Source organism: Elaeis guineensis, chromosome 16 (genome assembly GCF_000442705.2).
Source record: "Elaeis guineensis isolate ETL-2024a chromosome 16, EG11, whole genome shotgun sequence".
NCBI lineage: Eukaryota > Viridiplantae > Streptophyta > Magnoliopsida > Arecales > Arecaceae > Elaeis > Elaeis guineensis.
In genome coordinates, this window is record NC_026008.2 from 40,435,004 (window position 1) to 40,461,251 (window position 26,248).

At 41.5% G+C, this 26,248-nt stretch overlaps 2 protein-coding genes and 1 non-coding gene across 4 annotated transcripts; all 3 read right to left on the reverse strand.

Annotated features, from left to right (window-relative positions):
* Positions 1 to 280: 280 nt before the first annotated feature.
* LOC105059200 (NAC domain-containing protein 54-like) lies at positions 281 to 8,997 on the reverse strand. 2 transcript variants are annotated; one of them, XM_073250104.1, is made up of 6 exons: positions 8,602 to 8,997; positions 7,195 to 7,472; positions 6,396 to 6,728; positions 759 to 1,175; positions 597 to 665; positions 281 to 497 (listed from the first exon to the last, which is right to left on the reverse strand). In XM_073250104.1, the coding sequence occupies exons 1-5, from the start codon at positions 8,756 to 8,758 to the stop codon at positions 615 to 617; spliced, it is 1,236 nt and encodes a 411-aa protein (XP_073106205.1). In that variant the 5' UTR covers positions 8,759 to 8,997; the 3' UTR covers positions 281 to 497; positions 597 to 614. The 2 variants fall into 2 exon arrangements, with proteins under 2 accessions (XP_073106205.1, XP_073106204.1); XM_073250103.1 differs by having other exon boundaries at positions 281 to 507.
* Positions 8,998 to 23,675: 14,678 nt separating this feature from the next.
* Positions 23,676 to 23,780, reverse strand: LOC114912673 (U6 spliceosomal RNA). Its single transcript, XR_003798379.2, has one exon. It is a non-coding gene; the product is annotated as a U6 spliceosomal RNA (small nuclear RNA).
* Positions 23,781 to 25,409: 1,629 nt separating this feature from the next.
* On the reverse strand, positions 25,410 to 25,986 carry LOC105058869 (histone H4). The gene has a single exon (XM_010941928.4). It carries the CDS (start codon positions 25,894 to 25,896, stop codon positions 25,585 to 25,587), a length of 312 nt encoding a protein of 103 aa, XP_010940230.1. The 5' UTR covers positions 25,897 to 25,986; the 3' UTR covers positions 25,410 to 25,584.
* Between the last annotated feature and the right edge of the window lie 262 nt (positions 25,987 to 26,248).

Here is a 26,248-nt window from a genome sequence, read left to right on the forward strand (position 1 = left end):
ACTAACTTGAAGAGACCTTCCCTTAAAATGGCTCATGTTTATAAAGGCATCCACTGCTTCATCATCTAAACAAGATCTTCTGCATTTCTTCATAGAGATCATAAGTCGCTTGAGTTTGTCCCCGAGTATTGCCTTGAAGGTTACAAAAACTGAAACTCTACCTCTATCTTTCATCGAAAACCCAAATTCCCTAACTCTACTGTCTAGTTTTGCTATCGGATTCCAATGGATGCTAACCTTCTCCAAGGACTCAACATGATGAAAAAGTGTTTCAGTCATGCTACCACTTGACACAAAATACCCATGGTTGGTGTCGCCCTTTGTGATGGCATTAAAAGTTGGCGTGCTGAAGTAAAAATCAAGTTGACAATCCTCTTAATAGGCTGCATTTTGGTGAATGTCAGGAAATCCGGTAGGGAGGTCATTTGATTGAGATGGAATGTAAGTGGACTTTTTCTGGATGTCACGTGAGTCTGTGCTATTTTGATTATTCTCTCCTGCAGTCAACTTAAAGTGAATGGGGTCATCTCAATCAATGCTGCTGGGAGAAAAATAACAAAATGGGGAAAAAGTGGCAGCATGTCTTAATTTCATACCTTTAGCATTTGCATCCTCTAGTTAGGAATGCTTTCAATCTGTGTGTTTTTGTTTTCTTCAAAAATCACCTAATTGGAGAAATGAACTTCTGGAAGTTATTTAATGAAATGGAGGTGAAAGGTCAACAATTAGCAAGGAGGGGTAAAATGGAATTTCTTTACCTTCACTGTGTCAGTCATCGACATTGTTATCTTTCTTAGGTTTTCCACAGTCTTTTTCTCTTCCATCAACTCCTCTTCCAGCTCACTGATATCCCTCAAGCTTGCCTGCTCTCCCACACTCTCCATTTGGCAAAGCCGTGTGCTTCCATCGATTTTTTGTTCATCTATAGGCTTCATAAAATAGGGACTAACTTTAGTCCATGCATATGGATAGTTGGGGTTATTGATTAGCTCCTGAGAAGCTGAAGCAACCGAAAGGATTTCTTGCAAAGCATCAACTTCACTAGTATTTCCTTCAATGAATCCACATTCGAGGGCCTTTGTATTCAGCAAATCTATTTGAGGAAAGTCCTCCAGCTCCAATGGTGGCAAAGAAAGCCTGTGTTGCAGCTTAGCACATTCCAGTGCTACATCAACCTGCATGAGCAAGAAGGAAAATTTTAAAATACTTCATTTACATATTCCTCCATAACCGGCTTATATTTCTGCAGTTCTTTTTAGACACATTCCTCTGTCTTTTCAAATTAAGAAAGTACACCATCCATTAATCATGGATCCCTAAGAATTTTGCAATTTTACACATTTATCTGTTAATCTTTAATATAGATTTAGTAGATTAATATTGTTAAAAAAGCATATAGTGGGGGATTCCGGTGTTTTTTATTTATGATTTAGTAAAGCACTTTTGGTTTTTTAAGAATCTAGGATTTCCATGATTCTCTAAAAAAAGAACTCCTCGAATATTGTAAGTTTTTGGTTTAGTTATATTTTGGGTTCATATATGGGCTCATATATGGTTGGGCTCATATTGTCATAGTGGTTTATATATTAATATATGAACTTTTGTAGGATGTGGTAGCCTCACACATAAGAGGCCTTGTGTATTAAGAAAATAAAAAGAAAAAACCCTAGACTATATTCTCCCTTAATTTTTTATCTCATTCTCCACTTCAATCTCCTCCCAACAGAAGTTGTATCAGAGCAAGAAAGACCAACAAGATTTGAGTTTGAAAACAATAAGTGAAAAAGAGAGCATCATTCAAGAAGATCTCCATGGTAAGTTCAAGCAATATGGATATGAGCATCAATCAACCTTCTATTCCTATTTTTGATGGAGAAAACTATGATTATTGGAGCATCAAGATAAAAATCCTCTTCATTTCACAAGAGATTTGAGATTTGATGGAGAGTGGATATGAAAAGCTATCCACTCCAACTAACCAACAAAAGGAGCAAATAAAGGACTACAAAAAAAAGGATGCCAAAGCCCTCTTCTTCATCCAATAAACGGTGTCCGACAAGATTTTTTCAAGAATCATTAGAGCCACTAAATCAAAGGAGACATGGGACATCTTACAAGAAAAATTTTAAGAAAATACCGAGGTGAGAACTATCAAACTTCAAACTCTAAGAAGAGAGTTAGATAATTTGAGAATGCAAAAAAATGAGAAATTGAAGAATTACTTCTCCAAAATTATGGAGATTATTAATCAAATGAAGAGCTATGGTGAAACCATCACCGAGCAAAGAATATGTAAAAAAATTTTGACTAGTTTACCTCCAAAGTTTGATACCATAGTTACTATTATTGAAGAATCTAAAAATTTTCTACTTTAAGTGTTCATGAGTTGATGGGATCTCTTGAAGCTTATGAGCAAAGATTGTTTAGGCATAAAGAATCATCATTAAAAAGTGCCTTTCAATCTAAGCTCAAGGTGTTTGGTAAAAATTCTCAAAAAAAATCGTCTAGTCATGTACAAGTTAAAGGAGAGTTATCTAAAGGTGGAAACTAACATTGAGGAAGAAAAAGAAATATGAGAGGAAGTGGAAGGAGAAGAAGTAACTTTTCAAGAAATCAAAATAATGAGAGCACTCAATCTAAGTGCAATATATGTAAAAGATCTTCTCATGTTGAAAAAGATTGTTAGCTTAGGGAAAAATCTCAATGTTATAGTTGTAAAAAATTTGGTCATATTCAAAAAGATTATAGGTACCAAACAAGTGAGCAAGCACACTTCTCCAAAGAAAATGAAGATGATCAAAGCACATTCTATGCATGTCAAACCACGAAAGAGTAAATAAATGATGTATGGTACCTTGATAGTGGATGTAGCAACCACATGACTGGTGACAAGTCCATCTTTATTGATATTGATAGTTTTTCAATCTCACAAGTCAAGATGAAAAATGATGCATTAGTCCAAGCAAGAGGTAAAGAGACAATTACAATTGACACAAAGAAAGGGAGAAAGTTTATCCATGATGTTCTACTTGTTCCGGACTTGACACAAAATCTTCTAAGTGTTGGACAATTGATTGAGCATGGGCACATGGTGCACTTTGAAAATAATGGATGAAAGAAATATGACAAAGGAGAGAAAAAGTAACTTATGGCAAATATTAATATGGAGAAAAATAGAAGCTTTCCTCTCATTTTGTACTATGCAAAGAATATTGCATGGAAGATGGAGGTGAATGATGAGTCATGGCTATGGCACAAAAAGTATGGACACTTGAACTTTCAAAGTTTGAGAAGTCTACATCAAAAAAATATGGTGTATGGTTTACCGGCAATACAAAATAAGAAAAAAACTTGTGAAGGATGTGTATGCACTTGAAAAAAATATCGAGAGGCATTTCCAAAAGAATATGCATGGAGAGCCAAAGTACCATTGAAGCTTATTCATACCGACATATGTGGACCTATGAAAACTCCTTCTCATGTCGGTAACATCTAATTCATTACTTTCATTGATGACTACTCAAGAATGACATGGGTGTACTTTATGAGGCATAAGTTCAAGGTATTCACTATCTTCAAGAAGTTCAAAAATCTTGTGAAAAGACAAAGTAAGTACTATATCAAAATGCTAAGAAGTGATATAGGTGGTGAATACAACTCAAATGAATTTAAAAATTTAAAGTTTTGTGAAGATATTGATTTGCAAAAATAATTGACCGTTGCTACACACCGGAATAAAATAGAGTTGCCGAAAGAAAGAACCATACTATTTTTGAGATGACTAGATCTATGTTCAAAGATAAAAGCCTTCTAAATTTTTTTTTGGATGAAAATGGTGTACATGGTGGTGTACTTGATGAATAGATGTCCAACAAAAATTCTCCAAAATAAGACACCATTTGAAGCTTGATCCGGTAAAAAGCCTTCGGTGAAGCATTTCAAAGTCTTTGAATGTGTATACTATACACATATTCCAAAGGAGAGGAGGCACAAACTTGATGAAGTAAGTGAAAAATATATTTTTGTTGGCTATAGTTCTAAATCAAAAGGCTATAGATTTTTTAGCTTGAAGCACAACAAGGTGATTATAAAAAGAGATATTATTTTTAATGAGAAGTCTATTTGGGATTGGAAGGTTAAGAAAGTTGAAAAAAATATTGTTATTTTTGATGAAGAAATTCATAATATCCAAAATGAAGAAAATGAGGATAAAGGTTCACCACAAACTTCTCCAAATATAAGTCCATCACCAATTTAAAACTCAAGCTCATCTCCAAATCTACTCCCACAAGAATGAGAAGCTTAAGTGACATTTATGCCACTTGTAACTTTTGCATGATTGAGCCTAAAACATATGAAGAAGCTATACATGAAGAAGTGTGGAACAAAACAATGCAAAAAGAAATTGATGTGATTGAGAAGAACCAAACTTGGAAGCTAGTGGAAAAACCAAATGATAAGGAAGTCCTTGGCTTGAAGTGGATCTACAAGACAAAACACAATCCGGATAGGTCCATTCAAAGATACAAAGCAAGATTGGTAGCAAAAGGGTACTCTCAACTATCCAGAATTGATTATCAAAAAAATTTTGAATCGGTTACTCGACATGACACAATTAGAACTCTCATTTCTATGATGGCACACAAAGGTTGGAAACTACACAAACTTAATGTAAAATCGATATTCTTGAATGGAATATTGGAGGAAGAAATTTATGTAGAACAACCTCAAGGCTTCATCATTAAAGGTCAAGAAGACAAAGTGTACAAATTGAAAAAAGCATTGTATGGGTTGAAACAAGCACCCCGAGTATGGTATTTTCAAATTGATGCCTACTTCAATGGGAAAGATTTTCAAAGAAGTCCAAGTGAACCAACACTTTATGTGAAGAAGAAAGATAATGACATTCTCATTGTCTCTCTTTATGTTGATGATTTGATCATTATCGATAATAATGAGAATATGATTTTAACTTTCAAAAGTGATGTAATGAGAAGATATGAAATGAATGATATGAATTTGCTCCATTACTTTTTGAGAATTGAAATCAAGTCAAGATAAGATGGCATTTTTATTTGTCAAAATAAGTATGTAGAAAGCATTCTCAAGAAGTTTTAAAATAGAGAATTGCAATATTGTGGCAACATTTTGGTAGTAAACGAGAAGTTCATGAAAGAAGATGAAAATGGTGAAGCCAATGTACCACTATATAGAAATATTGTTGGAAGCTTATTGTATCTCGCAACTACAAAATCGGACATAATGTTTGCATCAAGTTTATTTTCTAAATTTATGCAAAAGCCAAGCAAGATCCACTTTAGGGTGGCAAAAAGAGTTTTGAGATATATCAAAAGCACCAAAGATTATGGCATCATGTGTGAAAGGAGCATAAATGACCATGTGAAGTTATTTGAATTTTGTGATAGTGATTGGGTCAGAAGTATTGATGATATGAAGAGCACATCGGGCTATACATTTTTTTTTTGATCCGGTGTCATATCTTGGGCATCAAAGAAGCAAGTATTGTAGTATTGTCATCCGTGGAAGCCGAATATATTTCAACTACCTTAGCAGTACAATAAATAATTTGGTTGAGAAGAATACTAGAAGATATGGGTGAGAAGCAAGAAGAAACCACTACACTACTTTGTAACAACAAGTCTACCATTTCTATGATAAAGAATCCTATCTATCACAGCCGTACCAAGCATATCAAAATCAAGTACCATTTTATAAGAGATGTGGTAGAAGAAAAAAAGTTGAAGTGAAGTATGTGAGGACTCAAAATCAAGTAGTGGATATTTTCACCAAGGCATTATCTAAAGAGAAATTCATCTACTTTAGAGACCTCATGGGCATTCAAGAACAACCATTAAAGGGAGTGTTAAAATATAATATTTATTTTTTTTAATTTCTAAATTATGTAAGTTTTTGGTTTAGTTATATGTTGGGTTCATGTATGGGCTCATATATGGTTGGGCTCATGTGGTCATAGTAGTTTATGTATTGATGTATGAATTTTTGTAGGATGTGATAGCCTCGCACATAAGAGGCCTTATGTATTAAAAAAATAAAAAGAAAGAACCCTAGATCTATATTCTCCTCCAATTTTTCATCTCATTCTCCACTTCAATCTCCTCTCAAATCTCATCAAGTTGGTAAACAAAGCCAACAAAGAAGTGAGCACTTCTAAAACTAATTTACTCAATTAAATATAGAACTATCTCAGCAACTCAGCAGAAGAATCTATTAGGGCACTAAAATAGCTAAGAATAAGAGCTTGTTGATATATTGTGACAATTAAAACATTGAGATGCTCAATTTAAGATTCATTCCAAAAGTTATACCCCAACCTGATGCGTCAAGTGAACAACATAGTATTAAGAGATTTTTACCTTGGATTGAATGTAGCAATTCTTCAGTGGGTTGTCAAACAACATAGGAGTAGATATAAACGCCTCGTCTGCCAGAAGCTGCACCCACTTGTCAGTTATTGGAGTATTTGCATCACATAGGGCTCCTTGAGGACGGTTTGATGAGCATGTCTCGAGTGGATAAAGGTATCCATAACTCTCCCTGCCCTCCCCTCCATCGGCTAAAGCATCAGTAGTCAATGTGTTGTCACTCAACATCCTTTGAGAGTGCTCCTCATGAGACGCATTATACCGATCTATGATCTTTGGACCAAGCATGCTCTTCTTAAATACACGGCATAATGAATATGCATCCTAAGCATTTATGAATCCACATTTGGTTAGCATTTTGGAAAAGGTGGTAAAGGAAAAAGAATAGAACAGAAAAGGTTATTTGGATGTATTTTGTTGAGTTTCGTTAACATTTTTGTTTTTCTTTTTGTTTTTAAGAGAAAAGATGGGTAAAGTCATCAAATTTATTTCATTAAGGATATGAAATGAACAGATACAAGCTGTAAACCTGCCCCAAGTAAAATCAAAATAAAATTATTGTATAATAATATTGTAATGTGAAAATGTCAATACTACCTGTAAAATAAAATTATTCTAGCAAGCATTTTTTTTTTTAATCATGATGAAGTATAAATGATTATAAATTAGAGTGGAAAAATGATTATAAATAATTAAACCGCTTTTCATCTATGTTTTAAGAGCTTGGAATTGGATATTGGGTCACTTGAAGCAATATTCCGGAGGACTCACAGGAGGATGGAAAGTATACCTGCAAACCAGAGTTAGTTTCACATTCTTTCTCATCAAGGCGGTATTCATGCATGACCCAATTGGTTCGAGAGCCATGGGGTGCTCGGCCTCTGTAGTAAACTAGGGTTTTCTTCATGCCCACTGTTCGCTTCTGCAAGGTCACCTTGCGGTCTTTCCCAGTGGCCTTCCAATAGCCAAGCTTAGTTGCACGGTTGGTCCTCGAGCCATTTGGGTACTTACGATCTCGTGGGCTGAAGAAATACCACTCTAAGTCTTTGCTCGGTAACAAGGATTTACCTGTGACAAAACCATGGTCACCAAAGTCACTCAGTGTTTATTTGCTTACAGCTTGCTGGAATAATTTGGAATAGGCAAGGATGTAATAGGAAGGAGTGGTTCAAGTGATTTGGAATGATGAATGTCTTTCTAGTAATTAAGCAAATATACTAGCAACCAACTTTAAATAAAAGTAATCATCAAGATCTAGATATACCTCATCAAACCCTAGATATGCCCCACAACAGTAAAAGGACCACATTCTTTGGAACTAATTATCTCTTGGAGACCATGCAACTTTTCTTCTCTATTCCTTCTTTTCCGGGGAAAATATTGGTGATGTCACATTTTAAGCCATTTTCCTAAGCAAAGAAAGTTAAAGCAGCTAGTGGGTTCCAGCAAAAGAAAAAGAAAAAACCAATTAAAAAATCAGAGTGGAGTAGTAAAGTGATAGATGAAAGCCATAGGGGATCTTCTTATCTTCTTGCAATGTGATAGAAAGTCTATAACTAACACTAGCTTTAGGTTTAAAGATTGACAATAGCTGCCTTCACAATGATGAAAGTGACGTGGTTCTCAACACATGATAAGGTGAACTTTCCATTCCATGGAGTTTTTACATTTGCTTTGAGAACAAATTTTCTTCTTTTGTCTTCATTGAAAGAGGAAGAGAAATCACCTCTTCTTTTTTATCAATTGCAAGAAACTCAGATTGACTCGTTAAAGTTTGGGCCCATAACTGAGTAAGAATACTATACAATATTGACATCATCGTACAATCTTATGCAAATAAAGTTCTGCACTAGCGGTAGCAGTGAGAAGTTTTCCCATTTTTTTCCCCTTATTTGAAATTGGAGATGGGTGAACGCTAGAGATAATAGCCATTCTCATTTTATCCAAACTTCATATCTACATTCAGAAACTTTCTCCTCATAAAATTCCATTCAGATGATTAGCTACATTCAGCATTTCTTCCAATTAGCGATGTAGTATTAAGCCATATAAAAGACAAAGGATGTTTGTTAATAACAGCATTATTATTCATGTGGTCATCGTCATTCATAATATGATCAAAATTAAATCACCATAAAATCAGGCTGTGAGAACAATGGTACCACGACTGGCAAGATGGAGAAAAGGATACCATTACCTGGTAAATCCCATGGTTCGCATTTGTAGAGGTCGACTTCAGGAATGATCTCCAATTCAATTTTGTGCCCATTGATCTTCCTCTTGAGATAGTAAGCCACAAGTTCCTCATCAGTGGGATGAAACCGGAATCCAGGAGGCAGACCAATAGGTGCCATTTCCTCTGCTGCTCCTCGAACTGACCAGAGAGAGAGAGAGTAGGTACTGCACCCAAAAACACTAGCAAACCAGTCTCAGGAACAACAATTTAAAGCCTTGGAAGCTATAGTACAATAACCTGAGACAACAAGAAACCATACACCCCCCAGAGAGAGAGAGAGAGAGAGAGAGAGGGAGACTGGATGAACTGACAAGGAAAGAGGGGAGGGGATGGAGAGACCTAAGGGATGTTCGCCAACCTTCCTCTTCAGCTTTATACTATGTAGAATGTAGTTCCTTCTCTCTTTTCTTTGTTCTTTTTCCCATGTTTTGTTTTCTGTTTATCATATAAGCTTTGATTCCTGTTATCGTTTCCATGAAGCTATCTTCTCTAACCCAAAAAAAAAACACACACAAAAAAAACAGCGAAGCTCTTCCCTTTTTGTCTTTTCATGGGCGGCCATGTTATCCCAATCCAGGACTCTTTGTCTTTTCCTGCTGTTGATCTCTTATTGGTTGCGTGGTGGGGCCCACTCGGCTCATGTCTAGTCAGCTCCTATTCAAAAGGGCGGTCCGAGCGTACAGTTTTGGTGGCTTTGACGGTTCCGTTCACACGGTGGCTATGGAAAACACCGTTCGTAGCCATGCTATTGTTTTAGGAGAGGCTAATCTCTCATTTTTCTATCCTATAATCATCCCTGCTTCCAAGTAAGTATGTTTTATTAATACTCTATTACTTAATGAAAAATAGACAAGTCGAACCCATCCTTTTACGCAAATGGTAAAGAATGATATGGTTCAAGCAAGCACTTGATAGCAACATTATAAGTTATTTCAAATTATTTATTGTATCTCTTACTTAACAATAGAATGATCTTTACAAATGATTGTTGTAAGTCATAGATTCAATACCATTATTTTTTTAAATAAGTATTCAATAATTTTTTGCAATATTTTTTTATTACTATATCATAACCATATGTAGCAAATTAAAAAAGGATAAATTGGAGTGCTCCTTGTGCCACACTGTATAACAATTGAGCTATAAAATTTATATTAATATTTTAAATATATCATATTTAAAATAGTATTATTATATTTTTTTAGAGAAAATACTTTATATATAAGATTAAATTATTGGAATTTATTTATGCACCTCAAAACCATTAAGATTAAGCTATTGGAATAATACTTATGTATCCCGAAAACATTATACATGTTATTTAATACAAAATCATTCTAAAACAGATCTTGTGTTGTAGCATGATATAAAGAATTTACAAATGAGTAGTCTATGGTATAAAGGATTTGCAAATGAGTAGCAAATTTAACATTACTCAACAAAAGAAAATTGCATCAGACAAATTAAAACACCAAAAATCAAGACCTGATCCAACTAAATGACGACTTCAAGATCTTTCTGATATAAAAATCCTGTGTACCCGTAAAGTATATCTCACAAGAATCTTACGATTCACACATGCCTTGGTGCAGACCGCATGCTACATGCTGGCTATGTTACTCTCCAGAATTCCCATTTTAGCAAGGACTTTTTGTGCTTATATTGCTTGCATTGCTTAAGGATTTCATTTGGGAGCTTGGCATGGTTCTTGATCATCCTCTATATAAAATTATACCATCCATTGGATTGTCCAACAATTCACATGGCTTTGCGGAAAGGGACAGCAAAGAAAGAAGGAAGGGAGAGACATCAACAGGGATCATCAGGACTCCATGCATCACCGAAAGGTTGCCTACCCTCTTGATCAGCTTCACCAAGCTTTAGAAAAGAGTCGAGTTCTTAGTCCTCAAAACCAAGCAATCACATTTACTTTGGACAAAATAATAATAATTTGAAAAAAAAATTCAAAGATTGGCCAAATTTTATATAAGTTTGGTTGACATGTGCCTCCTCCATGCAAGATTCTTATATGTTGATATTGCAGTGCATGACTAGTTGTGCGCATAGTGAGAGGTGAACATTGGAAATCACCAATAGGTCCATGTATGAAAATAAAAGGCAATGCATGGAAATAACAGCACTATTCTACAAAATATATGGAAATTGTACACATAAGAAGACTGATGATATGCTGCGCCTGGTGAATTGTCAGAAAAGTTGAAAACAATGGGATTCTAGGTTTTTATTTTACCATATTAGCATTCGCCAAAATGTTCTTGTAGGTTTTGCATATTAGGGTGCAATCTATTGGTCGGTCATTCTCAGACTCTTTGCTTTTCCAACATAGAATTCTAGGATGCCAGTTAGTATAATAATTATTTTAAAAAAAAAGCTTCTCTTCCAAGTTCAGGTCAACCATCACGAGTTCATATTCAAAAGGCAATCAACATATTTAACACACACTATAAAAGTAATTTACTCAAACCTCTAGAACTAGCTTCATTGTGACACCACTCAAGACATGATCAAAATCATACGTATCACAAGATATCATCTCCATGTCAAGAATATCATCACAATCCACTAATGTTAAGCGAGCAAATCACAATGTTAAACACAATCATCAAAAGATTTGCTACATAAATATATAAATATGGCTCATACCACTCTCATGAGCCTATGCATAGCATGTAATATTATCTCAAATAATAATATACAATCATACTCATATTTAAATACAGTTAAAGCATGAGCATTACAATCATGTACTTTAAGCAGCACATTCATAGTGGTGGTCTCTATAAGCCCTATTGGATGTTTGGGCTCAAAAAAGCAACTAAACACCAAAAGGACATGCATAATTCAAAATAAATAGCTGCTGTTACAAAACAGACCCTGGCTGTCCTTAGATGTTATTTCAAAAGTTTACAGAATAGTTACGGTCTACCCCATATAGAGTTCTGTCAAAATATAGTAACGGTCCTTGCTGAGACTTTGTCATAGAACGGTCCAGTCCATATTTTTCAGAATTCAATGCGAATCCCCGCGTCTATAGCTGAAAAAGTAACACACATCTCTACGGATGAGTAAATATTACAGATCAGTCTGTTCTGATCCAATCCTGAACTATTCAGCTTGGGTTGGGCCATAACTTCATTAATATATTAATGGATTGTAGATCCAATAACACAATAAGTTTCTAAATTAAAATGAATGGATCATATATCGTAATAGATTATGTTGGATATTAAATAATCCCAGTCGAAGTTCGTAAAAGGCCGACCCTTTCAGGGCTCTTCCGGCTTCCAACCTTGTGTGGCGTCTTTCCGAACTCCTTCGACCGTCCGAGCTTCCATAATACCATCCGGACTTCTCCAATCAAGGGCTCCTCCATTCATCTACCGGATTGCTCCAAACGCTCTCTGAGCTTCACTTTCATCCGATTCTCTACAGTGATCGACTATTCTCCGAATCTCTTCCAGACTTCTCCCAGCCACGATCGACTTTACTCTGAACTTCCTCCGAACTTCGTCAATGACAGAGCTTCTTCGACAGCAGAACCTCTACAGTGGATGAATCACAGACGAACTTCTACAACGGGACAGGCTCCACCAGACGGGTCTCTACTCCAAACTTCTACTGCAAGCGGACCTCTACTGTAAGCAAATTCCATCCGAGCTTCTACTATAAACGAATTCCTTCCGAACTTCTATTACAGGCGGACTTCAGTCGAGCTTCTTCGATAAGCGGTTTTATCCGGACTTCTACAAGAACCAGACTCTGTCTGAACTTCCATAGCGGATGGATTCCGGACGAACTTCTACAGCAGACGGGCTCCAGCAGCTGGATTTCTACAATGGCCGATCGCCTCCAGTGCCTTCCGTACCTCTCCAGCTATCAACCTTCAACAATGCCAACCGGACTTCCACAAGATCCTCCAGACTCCTCCAGCGGATGAACTTCCACAACGCCTTCCGGATCTTCTATTGGCCGACCTTCAGCCGGATTCCTTGTGCAATCGGGCCTCTCCAGCAGACAATTCTTCAGACAAGCTTCTACGTCATACAAATTCCAGACGAACTTCTCCAGTAATCGGACTCCTGTCGGACTTCTCCAAAATGGCAGTTTTCGTCCGAGCTTCTACAGCAGATGACTTTCATTTGCAGCACCAACAGCGCCCAACAACAGTTAAACCATCAGCAACCTCGAAAACATCCGAACTCCTCTCAGATTGCTGAGACAGAGAGTCATTTCGCTCCATCAGACATCCCAGCCGAGCTTCAGCCGTCAGGCCTGAACTCTCTGGCAAGTCACAACAATGGCAACTACCCCACTCCACTCTCTGTAACAGATTCCACGTGGCCCCACCACTCTCTGGCAAGTCGCGACAACGGACACTACTCCACTCTTCATAACAAACTCCACGTGGCTCTGAACGATCCACTGACGCCACTACTCTCCGCAACAAACTCCGCGTGGCCACAAATAGTCCACTACCAGCGGTTACAGACGCCGCTGTCGATCAGTTATGCTCTCCGTCTATATAAAGGGACCCCAGATACTTTCTTCTCTAAGCTCTAAACTCTATCTCGAAACTCTGCTAAAATTTCATTCGAGTGCTCCATTTCTGTTGAGGCAGAGTACTGACTGAGCGTCGGAGGGTCTTGCCGGAGCACCCCAACTCGGTTTAGACTTCTCTTGCAGGTCCCGACGGCGGATGCGATCCCCTCGACTCCAGCTTTTTCGATGTCGGTGAAATTCTGCAGCAACAGAATTGGCGCTAGAGGAAGGGTGCTGTGTCTTCGCAGTACTCTTGTTCTTAAAGGAGTGCTCAATGGGATTATCTCGGTCATCTTCTCCGACATCTTCTTCTCCTTCTCCTGCCAGATCTCCACCTGATGCCTCTTCGAAAGGCATCCACCAGGTGATCCATGGCCTCCGCGGCCAGATCTCAGCGAGCTCCGCAAGCTCCGGCCTCGTTCCAGTTTTCCAGGCTCCTCCTCCTCCGACAACGGCAGTCGGCATGGAGCAGTTTGACTTGCTGGTTCAGCAGGTCAGGGCCTCATCGAAGCAGTGCAGGCCATGCAGCAGCAGCCACAGGCATCAGTGCGGCTGGAAAGAGCATCGTCGAAGTTCCAGAATCCGGCGACTGGGCGGGCCACTTGGGCAAGTCGCCTGTCTTCCCCGGAAAGGAAAGCAGAAGGTGGAGAGCCCACCATCCGATCACGATTCCACCCCCGGAGAGTCCCTACCTCCGTTCCATCAGAAGACCCTCGAGACTCGCAGTCGAGAGGACCTCCTGGATCAAAAATTCGGAAGATGAATCGACGGATCGAAGAGCTCCGCCATGCTCCCACTGTTACGGTGAGGACATCTGCACTGACCCTCTTTTCTCTCAAATGATCATGCAGGAACCAATCCCGTCGAACTTCAAGCTCCCCCAATTCGAGAGCTACAACTGACCTCTGATCCGGTTGACCACCTGAAGGTCTTTCGGACAATGATGTTGCTCCATGGCGCGTCAGACGTCATCTTGTGCCGAGCTTTCCGTCTACTTGAAGGAAGCAATGAGAAATTGATACTCGGGACTGAAGTCGGGTACTATCTTCTCTTTTGATCAGATAAGCCATCAGTTCGTTGCTCATTTCGTCAGCAGTCGGCGTCTCCGAAGAGGTTCGGAGTCCCTCATCAACATCAAGCAAAAGGAGGAGAATCCATCCGAGCTTACGTCAACCGTTTTAACGTCATCGCATTGGAGGTCCAGAACTTGGACCAATCGATTCCGATGACCGCCCTGAAGGGCGGTCTTTAAAAGAACGATCTTCTATTTTTTTGAAAAAGAAGTATCCCAGGGACTTCGCTGATTTGCTGGCTCGGGCCGAAGGATATGCCGAGGAGAAGAAGCCTTCAAGATGAAGGACGAGGAGGCCGCGAAGGAGCGGCAGGCGGGAGACTCCAACAAGCCCGCAGTTGAAAAAGGGCCAAGTGAAGCTCGGCCACGTTCTCGAACTTCCTCCGGACACAAGCGTGTCCAGACTCCTCCCCAGGCTCGCAGGCAGAGAAGTCCGGACCGCAGAGTTCGATGGGACTCTCTCCCAGGAAGATTCACAGCTACTCCCCTCTCAACGCATCGAAAATCTAAGTGCGATGGAGGTCAGGGAGCAGCTGCCGAGGTCGGAATGGATGCGCACACACCTTGGAAAGCGCAATCCTAACAAGTTCTGCCTCTATCATCGTGACCACGGCCATGACACGGAGGAGTACATTCAGCTCCGAGATGAGATCAAGGAGCTCATCAGATGAGGTCAGCTCGACAGATTCATTCGACGCCGACCTGAAGTAGGAAAGATCGACCGAGGGCCTTGCCACAATCGGAGCCGCCAAGGAGGGAGAAGCAACCTGAAGATTGGCCTCCAATTGGGATCATCAACTCCATCTCTGGAGGACCCCGATGGGGAGCAGACCTTCCACGGCTATGGGATTCAAAAAATCTACGAATGTATTACCAATAACTTTGCCTTAAATAAAAGTTTCTTTATATTTGCATATCTTTTCTTTTGGCATGAGCTCATAACGACAGGGAGTAGCTCCTTCTGATAATCGAAACACAGTCATGTTAGGAACAAGAGGAGAACCTCATCCTAACATGAGCAAAGTCGAAGGCCCTGTTATTTAAAGATCGGATGGAGGGACAGTCCTTGCAACGGCCCTTATGTGCCCCCACAGCCTTATTAGGAACAGGAGAAGAACCTCATCCTAACATGAGCAAAGTCGAAGGTCCGATTATTTAAAGACCGGATGGAGGGAGAGGCCCTTGCAACGGCCTTTATGTGCCCCCACAGTCTTGTTAGAAACAGGAGGAGAACCTCATCCTAACATGAGCAAAGTCGAAGGTCCGATTATTTAAAGATCGGATGGGAGAAGGCCCTTGCAACGGCCCTTATGTGCCCCACAGTCTTGTTAGGAACAGGAGGAGAACCTCATCCTAACATGAGCAAAGTCGAAGGCCCGATTATTTAAAGATCGGATGGAGGGAGAGGCCCTTGCAACGACCCTTATGTGCCCCCACAGCCTTGTTAGGAACAGGAGGAGAACCTCGTCCTAACATGAGCAAAGTCGAAGGTCCGGTTATTTAGAGATCGGATAGGGAGAGAGGCCCTTGCAATGGCCCTTATGTGCCCCCACAGCCTTGTTAGGAACAGGAGGAAAACCTCATCCTAGCATGAGCTAAAATTGACTGTGTCGGAACAGAAGGAGAACCTCATCTTGACACAAACAAAGACTGATCGTTCAAGATCGGATGAGGAGAAAAGCCCCCTCAACGGCTCCTCTACATCCCCACAACCCCGCTAAGAGCAGAGGGAAAACCCTCATCCAAATAAAAAAAAAAGAGAGATAAAAAGGAAAGCGACGAACTACACCAGTGATAAGAAAAAAATAAACTACATCAAAGATATGAGAGACCTCGTCTCAACGAGGAAGGAGACTCTTATCAAAAATCCTCAGTCTCTAAGAGGGAGCTCAACACAGACCGAGGAAAAATCAACTTCCTTAAGGAAATGAGAAGTTCGGATCCCAGCTCGAGCATCGAGAGGAAGCGTCAAACTCAAATGGCCTCGAAAAGACCTACGGTCATGAACAAAAAGGGGCAAATCAACACGGCGATGATCCAAAATCTTCAAATAATATCGACATCGAACAAGACAAAAGACGAAAGAAGCTCAGTAAACAATAACTCAAAGCAAGAATAACGAGATAATGAGAAATTTTTTTTTTCATTTCATTAGTAAAGTGTGCATTACAAAGCCTTTGAAGGCCAAGACTCAAGAGACCTCATCTTAACGAGGAAGAAAATCCTTGTCGAAAATCTCCAGTCCCTAAGGACGAATCAACATGACGACGATCAGAAATCTTCAAACAACGTCGACATTGAATAAGACAAAAGACAAAAGAAGTTCGGTAAATGATAACTTAATGCAAGAATGGACAAGGTAATGGAAAATTTTCTTTTCATTTCATTAGTGAAGTGTACATTACAAAGCCTTTGAAGGCCAAAAAAAAAAATGACAAGAAAAGAAAGAATACATAAAATAAAAGGTAAAGAAGCTCTAAGGAAGCTCGGCTTCTTCAGACTTCGAACTCTCGATTCCAGCCATCATCGAGAATTGCTTTAAGTTTTCGACTTCTTCTTCCAGTTCTTTCTTTCTTAACAGCATCTCCCGATACATCTGGTGGAACCGTCGACTCTCGCCCTTCGACTCCCGAAGCTCTTCCTCAGAACTTCGGACTCCACTTCGGCATCCTTGACAACTACTGCTCGTAGGCCAGTTGAATCTTCAACCGCTGCAGTTCGCCTTCTCCTGCCCAAGGGCCACAGATAATTCTTCCATGGTCCCCCTTAAGGAGCGAAGCTCGTCGGAGCTTTGTGCAGAGGCGGACTGGACTCTCTCAGATAACTGCCTCAGAAGGTAGACAACTTCATCAGTCGCCGTCTTGAGCTTCCTTCAGTAGTCCTCTACTTGCCCATACCAGCCGACTCGGTAGGCGTTGTAGTTTGCCTCGACATCCTGCAGCTGCTTCTGAAGGTCGGAGAACTTCTTCGACCAGTCTCGATCGCGGTCGGCCTGAGTTGTGAGCCAGGACGAGCTTCCTTCCAACTGATCGATCTTCTCCCATGTGACCGTCAGCTCGACTTCAAGGGAGCTGATCTTGGAAGCTTGAGTCTAAGATCGATCGCTGGCACATTTTCGGAGTTCCTCAAACTCCATCACGAAGTCAGCCTTCCTCCGGGTGTAGTCCATGAGACCTTTTTGTGGAGGTCCTGAAAGCGAGTAGCCTCCGCAGTGACTTCCGAATGGCTCTTCCTCAGCTGGTGAAGTTCGTCATCCAGCTTCTTTGATTTTTTCGTCAATTGACGAACTTTTTTTTTGAGATCCCGATTATGGACTTCAAAGGGATCCCCTGCGGTAGGGGAAGAGCTTCGGCAGGGCACTGTTGTTGGGAAACAAGAGTGTCACAATACAAATCAGTGTAAGAAAATAAAAGAGAAGAAGAAAAAGGAGCTCTCTGTAAAGAAAAATCTGATTTCATTGATTAAATAGTTTTTAAGTACAAGAGAACGAAGAAAAGTTGTCACGAAGGAAAAATACAAAATTAGAGGTTTCAGACCTCTGAGACAGAAGTGGAGGGACTCGGCGCCCTCGGAAGGTCGATCGTGGTAGCTGCGACAGTCGAAGAGGTCCCGACTAGAGGAGGACCGGCAGCAGCTTCGAAGGTCCGGCTTCATCGTCGAACGCCTCATCAGGAAGTCAAGGTCCAGTTCGGAAAATTTTCGGTCACCTTCTCTTGGCAGAGCTCGAAGCCCTTGATGAAGGCGTTCTGGCCAACTGGACCTGCAGATCCTCCATCTCAGAGGAGGTCTTGAACTCCTCCACTGCTGGGCCCCTGCCTCCGAGACTAGGGATGGGATCTGCGCCTTCAGCTCGGAGACCTCGGCCTCTGCCTTCTTTCTTTCCTCCTCCAAGGCGGCCCTCAGATCGGACGAGGTTTGCCCCTCCTCCTGCAACACCTCCTGAAGACTTGCGACCTCGACGATCTTCTCCCTGAGGCGGGCGGCCTCGGCCAGGCGACCTTCCTCCGCTTGGGCTGCCTCCTCATTGGCGCTCTTCATCGCCTTGACGTTGGCGATGAGCTGGTGTCCAATCTGCAAGAACGGCCGGGGAGACAATATAAAAGCTAAAGAATAAACTAAGTAAAGAAGTGAGAAGAAAAAAAAGTGAATTGACCTACCTCGAGAAAGGATCCCAGAGAGTCCAGACCCGCTGCTCAGGATTAGCATAGACGATCCTGTGGACGACCTCGGGCAGAATGCACCCTTCGACCAGCCTCTTTATTAAATCCCTATTGTTGAAGGGATTTTCCCCCAGATCTTCCTCAGAGCCGTTGGCCCCCTCGATGGCAGCCTTGTGGCTGCGACTCTTGCGGGCCAGGGTCTTCTTCCTCCTCCTCCTTTCGGCCCCTGATGCCCCCTCGAGACGAGCCTCTGGAGCGGGAACCTCAGTCGGGGGGCTCCTTGAAGAGGCTTGGGGGACTTCGGGCTCGATGTCGAAGGGGGCGTCGACGGTAACGACCACCTGGACAGACGCGGTCGAGCTCGTCTCTTCTGTCCTAGCTCTCTTCGCCGACCCCGAAGTCGCGGTGCCTTTTCTCTTGTGGGTCTTGAGACCCTGGGCTAACCTCCAAGCCACGCCTGTATCCATGTCTGCAATAAAAGAAGATCGACACGGTGCAGAAATAGAATAAGAGAAAGGAGAAGCAGCAAAAAAAAATATAATAATAATAGTACCGACAGAGTTAAGAGGGCTCAAGCCGACGTTGAATAAGAGTTGTTCCTTCAGAAGTCAGAAAGGAGGAGAGCTGGATAGGCCTCGAGCTTATTGGAGGCTTCGAGGTCGTCCCTTCCCAGGCTAGAAGCCCAGCGGACGGAATCCCTCAGAGAGCCCCAGGGGGGTAATCCCAGCTCCAAGGTCGGGCATCGGACGTAGAAGTACCTCTCCTTCAGTTGTGGATAGAAGAGGGGGTGCCTTTCAACAACCCCTTTCTACCGAACTGGAGGGAGAAGTACCACCAGTCCTTTGCCGAAGGATGACGCTTGAAAGTATAGAAATTCCTAAACAAAGAAAGGGTTGGCTGGACTTTGGCTAGACGACAGAGGGAAAGAAATCCTATCAGAAATCTAAAGGAGTTCAGCGCTACAGAAACTAAAGAAATTTTAAAAAGCGAAAGAGAGCGATGACAAAAGACGGAAGTGGAAGTCGAAGTCCGCACGGAAAGCTTCTTGGTATAAACAGAAACAGCCAGGAGGAGGAGCGCTAGCCCGACTAGTTGGCCCAGGAAGCTCCAGCTCGTACTTCGGAGGAACCCCATACTGAATCTTAATCAGTGAGAGTTCCTCTAGAGTCAAAGAGCTGGGGATGGTGTCTGGTACAAAGATCAGGCGAGGTTCTTCTACAGAGCTAGAATTTTGTGGGACTGAAACGGACGAACTCCTAGAACTGCTAGAGGAGGAAGTGTTAGAGGATATTTTGAATCAAGTGAAAACCCTAAAAATTTCGAAAAAATTAGAAAAAATAAGAGATGGGGCGGTCGCAGAAAACTGAATAGGCAGAATATAAAAGAGGAAAAATGGAAGAAGAACAGTAGGGAAGAGAAAAAAAGAAGAGGAGAATTCTGGAACTAACCTAGGCTGGTTCGAGAGGTGCAGAGATGCAGAGATGGGGATCGACTCGAAGAATGCCTAAGGCTGAGAGGGATGGAACTCTCGGGGAAGAAGAAGGGCACCAGCAGGACTCTCAGGCAAAGTGAAATCCTTGGAAGAGGGGAGCGGGTTTAAATAGGCAACAGGGCCTGGCGCAGTAATGATTGCAGATCTCCTCCGACCGATCTACACTCATCGCGTGTCCCACTCACCATAGCAGGTGGCTAAAACTGCTGGCAACTGGCAGAACCATTATTGCGCCGTACCTAGAGCAATGCTCCAGCGGAAATTCTGAAAAAATCTTTTCGGATCATCTCGATTTGAAAAGACTCCAGCACCAGCGCGCCAAATGCCAAAATATCTAGAAACAATCGAGTACGAAAATCGAGGGAGGCAACTTTGCTGTAAAAATTTCTCTGTATTCCTTCATTCGGAATCCGAACTCGAAAGTAGGGGGACTGGTGTTGGGTATAAAATAATCCCAATCGAAGTTCGTAAAAAGCCGACCCTTCCAGGGCTCTTCCGGCTTCCAACCTTGTGTGGCGTCTTTCCGAACTCCCCCGACCGTCGAGCTTTCATAATACCATCCGGACTTCTCTAATCAAGGGCTCCTCCATTCATCTACCGGACTACTCCAAACGCTCTCTGAGCTTCACTTTCATCCGATTCTTTACAGTGATCGACTATTCTCCGAATCTCTTTCAGACTTCTCCTAGCCACGATCGACTTTACTCTGAACTTCCTCCGGACTTCGTCAATGATCGAGCTTCTTCGACAGTAGAACCTCTACAGTAGATGGATCACAGACGAATTCTACAACGGGACAGGCTCCACCAGACGGGTCTCTACTCTAAACTTCTACTGCAAGCGGACCTCTACTGTAAGCAAATTCCATCCGAGCTTCTACTATAAACAAATTCCTTCCGAACTTCTATTACAGGCGGACTTCAGCCGAGCTTCTTCAATAAGCGGTCTCCATCTGGACTTCTACAAGAATCAGACTCCGTCTGAACTTCCATAGTGGATGGATTCGGACGAACTTTTACAGCGGATGGGCTCCAGTAGCTGAATTTCTACAACGACCGATCGCCTCCAGTGTCTTCCGTATCTCTTCAGCCATCAACATTCAACAACGCCAACCGGACTTCCACAGGATCCTCCAGACTCCTCCAGCGGACGAACTTCCACAACGCCTTCCGGACTCTTCTATTGGCCGACCTTCAGTCAGATTCCTTGTGCAATCGGGCCTCTCCAGTAGATAATTCTTCAGACAAGCTTCTACATCGTACGAATTCCAGACGAACTTCTCCAGCAATCGGACTCCTGTCGGACTTCTCCAACAGCAGTTCTCGTCCGAGCTTCTACTGCAGATGACTTCCATTTGCAGTACCAATGACGTCCAACAACAGTTAACCCGTCAGCAACCTCGAAAACATCCGAGCTCCTCTCAGATTGCTGAGACAGAGAGCCATTTCGCTCCATCAGACGTCCCAGCCGAGCTTCAGCCGTCAGGCCCAAACTCTCTGGCAAGTCACGATAATGGCTACTACCCCACTCCACTCTCTGTAACAAATTCCACGTGACCCCACCACTCTCTGACAAGTCGCGACAACGGACACCACTCCACTCTTCATAACAAACTCCACGTGGCTCTGAACGGCCCACTGACGCCACTACTCTTCGCAACAAACTCCGCGTGACCACGAACAGCCCACTACCAGGTGGTTACAGACGTCGCTGTCGATCAGTTACGCTCTCCGTCTATATAAAGGGATTCCCAGATACGTTCTTCTCTAAGTTCTAAACTCTATCTCGAAATTCTGCTAAAATTCATTCTAGTGCTCCATTTCTATTGAGGCAGAGTACTGACTTGAGCGTCGGAGGATCTTGTCGGAGCACCCCCAACTCCGGTTTAGATTTTTCTTGCAGGTCCCGGCGGGGATGCGATCTCTCGACTCTAGCTTCTCCGGCATCGGCGAAATTCTGCACCAACAGATTGGATCTCAACTTTTATGATCCAAAACAAATAGCAACTACAACAAACATGTTTAAGAAAACAACTGGCCTTTTAAAGTCCGCATGCTCTGTTCTTCCTTTTCTTCCACTTCATCCTGAACAAGAGGTAAGCGGATAGGAGACCACCTCTCCACCTGGCCGCTGGTCCATCGGGGGTGGCTTGGTCAAGGCTTGAAAGCCAGTGATAGTCACTCCAGTCAGTGGCCTGGCCACAATTTTTCTGCTTTCTCCTTCCAACATGATGCGAATCAAAAGGATGGAAGAACAGGGTGAAGGCAAGCTGATTGATCTCCAATTCCAGTGTAGACTCATGAGGAGTGTGTAAAAGCTTGCCTCGGATCACAACTTACCTTACAAGCCATGTCATGAAGTTGCAGTCTTTATGGAGTTTGTCGAACAGGTATATGTTTGAGAAAAGCCCTACAAAGAGATACCGTATGAAGAAGTGGATTAGCTGAGCACACAAACAAGACTCCCAGGTTTCAGAAACCACTGCTTCAAAATATAGGAATATATTAGATAAGAATAAATCAACCATAAGCTAAGCTTTCTCTGCTGCCATGATGCCACATGGCCATTCAGATAGCATCCATTGTAAGTGTTCCATCAGACAGACAAGGCTAGTCATCCTGGGATTTCTGGGATAACAACATCCATCTAAAAAGGTAATCTCAATAATATCTCAAAAATTTGAGGAGACGAGTTGGAAATGAAAAGAAGATTGTCATGTGATGACACTTGAATTTCTTTAACATTTATATTGATGCCCATGATTTTATGTTCTGCATCATGCATGGACGAAATGTTAAGTATTTACTTGCTACCCGTTGAATAATGTCAGTGCATCACTATTAAATTCAGCTAGTTACTTCGCATGTATTAGGGAGTAGCAATACAGCATCCTGTAGTACCAATGATTTTTGCTTCTCAGGAGAAGCTAGTCATGAGAAAGATAAGAAGACCACATATAGCAAAGCATTGCAGTAGCAACAAGAAGAAGAAACAAAAAGAAAAAGAAAGACAATAACAACCTCAGTATTCACTGCCATTTAGCTTGAATTCCAGCAAAGCGGTTATTTCGTTATACGCATCAACAGTTTCATATAACATTTAGCTACTTTCAATTAAGTTTGCTCAGAAACGCAAGAATTAAAAGAAGGTATAGTGCACTGAAGGTTGTATATATAAATATTCCAATATTTTCTACGGCATTCAGCAATCACTGGGAATTTCAAATGGTGCATTTATAGAATAGACTATCGGAAACATGAACCATGAAATAGCTTTAAAAGTGACAAGCAAACTCGCAATAAGGGAAATTAAGGGAAATACCACAAATAGGAGCTAATTTATGCACTTCTTACCCTGTTTATGGTGGAAGGCGCAATGGAACTGTTAAGCATACATGCAACACGAGAGTACATTAATGTTAAAATTGAGCAGGGTGCATGATCTCTGTTTAATTTTTCTGAACTGAACTTTGTATTTGATCCCACTACATTCAAATAATTAGCAGACCAATATACCTATAATCCAATCTGTTAATGCAAGTTGGAATTAGCTTATGAAGATGAAATGCAATAGAGGTCCATTCCATTGTCTCCTTGTGGGGAATTCCTTGCTTGTAGTTAATGCATCAACATGAGAATGTTTAAATCAGGTATTGAGATGCTTACTTTATGTCACACCACGACCCACCAGAACAAGCCAGACACATAATAGACAGCCACACATCCCATAGAGTTGGGCCCATAGCACTTGCAAGGCGTGCTTGAATTTCTCAATCTGTACGTGTCATCCTTGTGCAAAAACCACGCTCATCTTCTTTCTATCATTCCAATTTAATCAGCTGTCTCAGGTTAGTGACCAAGTATGACAAAAGGAAAGCTTAGATCAATAAGATGTGCTGCAAGATTTAGTTCTTATTTATATGGTGGCTCCATACGAATTCGACTTGCTTCAATACGTGCAAAATAATTTGTGCAGTAACAGTTGACAGAGCTTAACTCATAGGCTTTTGGAAAGCAGAGTGATGTGATGATCCTGCAATTTGCTTCAGTCATAGTCCATCCCTGGCCTTCGTAGAGACCAGTCAATATTTTCATGTTTTATGTCTGCAATGTTGGTTGGACATGGTGACATTGGCAACAAAGGGCTACCTGTTATAAAGCAGCTAGTTGGGATCAAAATTTCTCTAGAAAGGGAGGAACCATGAAAAGAAAGAACTTGTTGAAATCATGAATGTCAAAAAAACATAGAAGACTCGCAGCAAAACCAAATGGGCACAGTAGCGCAAAATAATGGGGCAGAGATGACCTTTTAAAGGAGGAATTGAATGAATCAGCAATTGGTTCAGTGGGAAGCAAATATTACAAGTGATAAACTTGTGATCACATTTTCTTATAACAATCATAGTCAATAGAGCTCATCATGAGATTCACCATACCAGAAATGATTCACTTCAGAAGCAGATTGAAACAAGTGATGCTGTTAAACTCATAGAAATGTCGAAAGCTCCATCCCTAAAAGTATTGATCACAATTTCCCATCTTTACCACATCCATTCCAAACAAGCATAGAGGTTTGCTACAGCTCCTCATAATTTTATTTTGTTCTGTCATAACCACCTGTAGCATAGATTATAGATGACAATAACAAGTCTAGACACTACTCTGCCATCAATCAAAAAGAATATATCTTTTCATCCATTTAGGTCTGGAACAAAATGCTTTGATAGATTAAATGCATCAAAATAAGAATCCCAATAGGATTGCCACATTGCCATCCATTTGATCATTTTTAATGTTTTCTTTACAAGCATCTCCGAAACTAAATTAAAACGCTACAACAGCAAAAACAAAATCTAACAAAGACATGTACTGCATGTCACTAATATAGGAACCACATTTTACACATATTTTGATAGGTTTAAACGGACAAATAAGCAGTAAACTTAGAATCTTTCTACCCACAAGCAATTGCTAAGCTGCGTCTGCGTAATTATCATCATCATGAAGCAATCCCTACCAGTACAAGTACCTGCTTGCATCCCCAAATTAGAAGAATGCATCAAACACAACCCCTACTGCAAAACACTCCTGAAATCATCGTCAGTAATATTCATATATATGTAAAAGCAACAAACATCATATAGATTGATGGCACGGTTATTAAAAAAATATATTAAAAAAAAAAAAAAAAAAAAAGGAAGCTCAACGTGAGATCGGAACATATATACAGCAATTAATATATCACAAGAACTAAATATATAGAGAAATCAGAAACAGACCTGTTCCTTGTGAATAAAATCGGAGAGAAGAAACAAGAAAAACAAACTTCCAATCCAGACAATAGCTCCAATGCAATAAATATTCCGATCACAAAATCCCACCTTTGATCCATTCCAGTTGACTTCTCAACTCCATATTTAGCAACAAAATCTACCAACTACACTAACTCATGACAATCAAAAGAAACGAGAACCTAAACAAGAAAATTCTTCCAGCAAAGCTTTAAATTTTCATTTCATAATTGAAAAAGATTACACCTTTTTCTATCCCAAAACAAGACCCGGGAAGATTTACAACCTAAACAAAGCCAAATCCAACAAGAAACCCCAGCCCTCGCACATACCCTCACCCCACCTAATTCCAAAAACATCCAACAGGAACTCAGCCACCGAAGCCATAGAGAGTGCGACCCTGGCGCTTGAGAGCGTACACGACATCCATGGCCGTGACGGTCTTCCGGCGAGCGTGCTCGGTATAGGTGACAGCGTCGCGGATGACGTTCTCGAGGAAGATCTTGAGGACCCCCCGAGTCTCCTCGTAGATGAGGCCGCTGATCCGCTTCACGCCACCTCGACGAGCAAGGCGGCGGATCGCCGGCTTGGTGATGCCCTGGATGTTGTCGCGGAGAACCTTGCGGTGGCGCTTCGCCCCACCCTTGCCCAGCCCCTTCCCTCCCTTGCCGCGGCCAGACATGGCGTCGATGGAGAAGGAATACGAAGACAACAACAAAAAACAAAAAAAAGAGTCCTCCTCCGTGAAGGTAAATTAGGGACTTTAGACCGAGAATGAGGGTAAAATGGGGGGAGAGGAGGCCTTTTATAGAGGGGGAATTCGAGTTTTGGATTTTGGTGGGGAAGGGAGAAGGGGGGCGATCCGTGGGAGGGGCTTCGGTGGCAGTTGGATTTGGGAGCGACCGTCAAGATGGCTTGGGATGGTTTGGTGCGGATCGGTGGCGTGGCGATTAATGTTGGGGTGGGGTATTTGTGTTTTCCGGGGCCGCGTTGGGCAAATGGCGCTGTCGTTGTACGGAATTACGGGAATGCCA

Excerpts from the sequence above, each read along its gene's own strand:
- LOC105059200 (XM_073250104.1), bottom strand. The coding sequence starts at position 8,758 with ATGGCACCTATTGGTCTGCCTCCTGGATTCCGGTTTCATCCCACTGAT. Across the intron at positions 1,176-6,395 it reads ATTGCTACATTCAATCCAAG|GTTGATGTAGCACTGGAATG; the intron begins GTAAAAATCTCT and ends TTGCTCATGCAG. Across the intron at positions 666-758 it reads CGATGACTGACACAGTGAAG|GTGATTTTTGAAGAAAACAA; the intron begins GTAAAGAAATTC and ends TTCTCCAATTAG.
- LOC105058869 (XM_010941928.4), bottom strand. The coding sequence starts at position 25,896 with ATGTCTGGCCGCGGCAAGGGAGGGAAGGGGCTGGGCAAGGGTGGGGCG.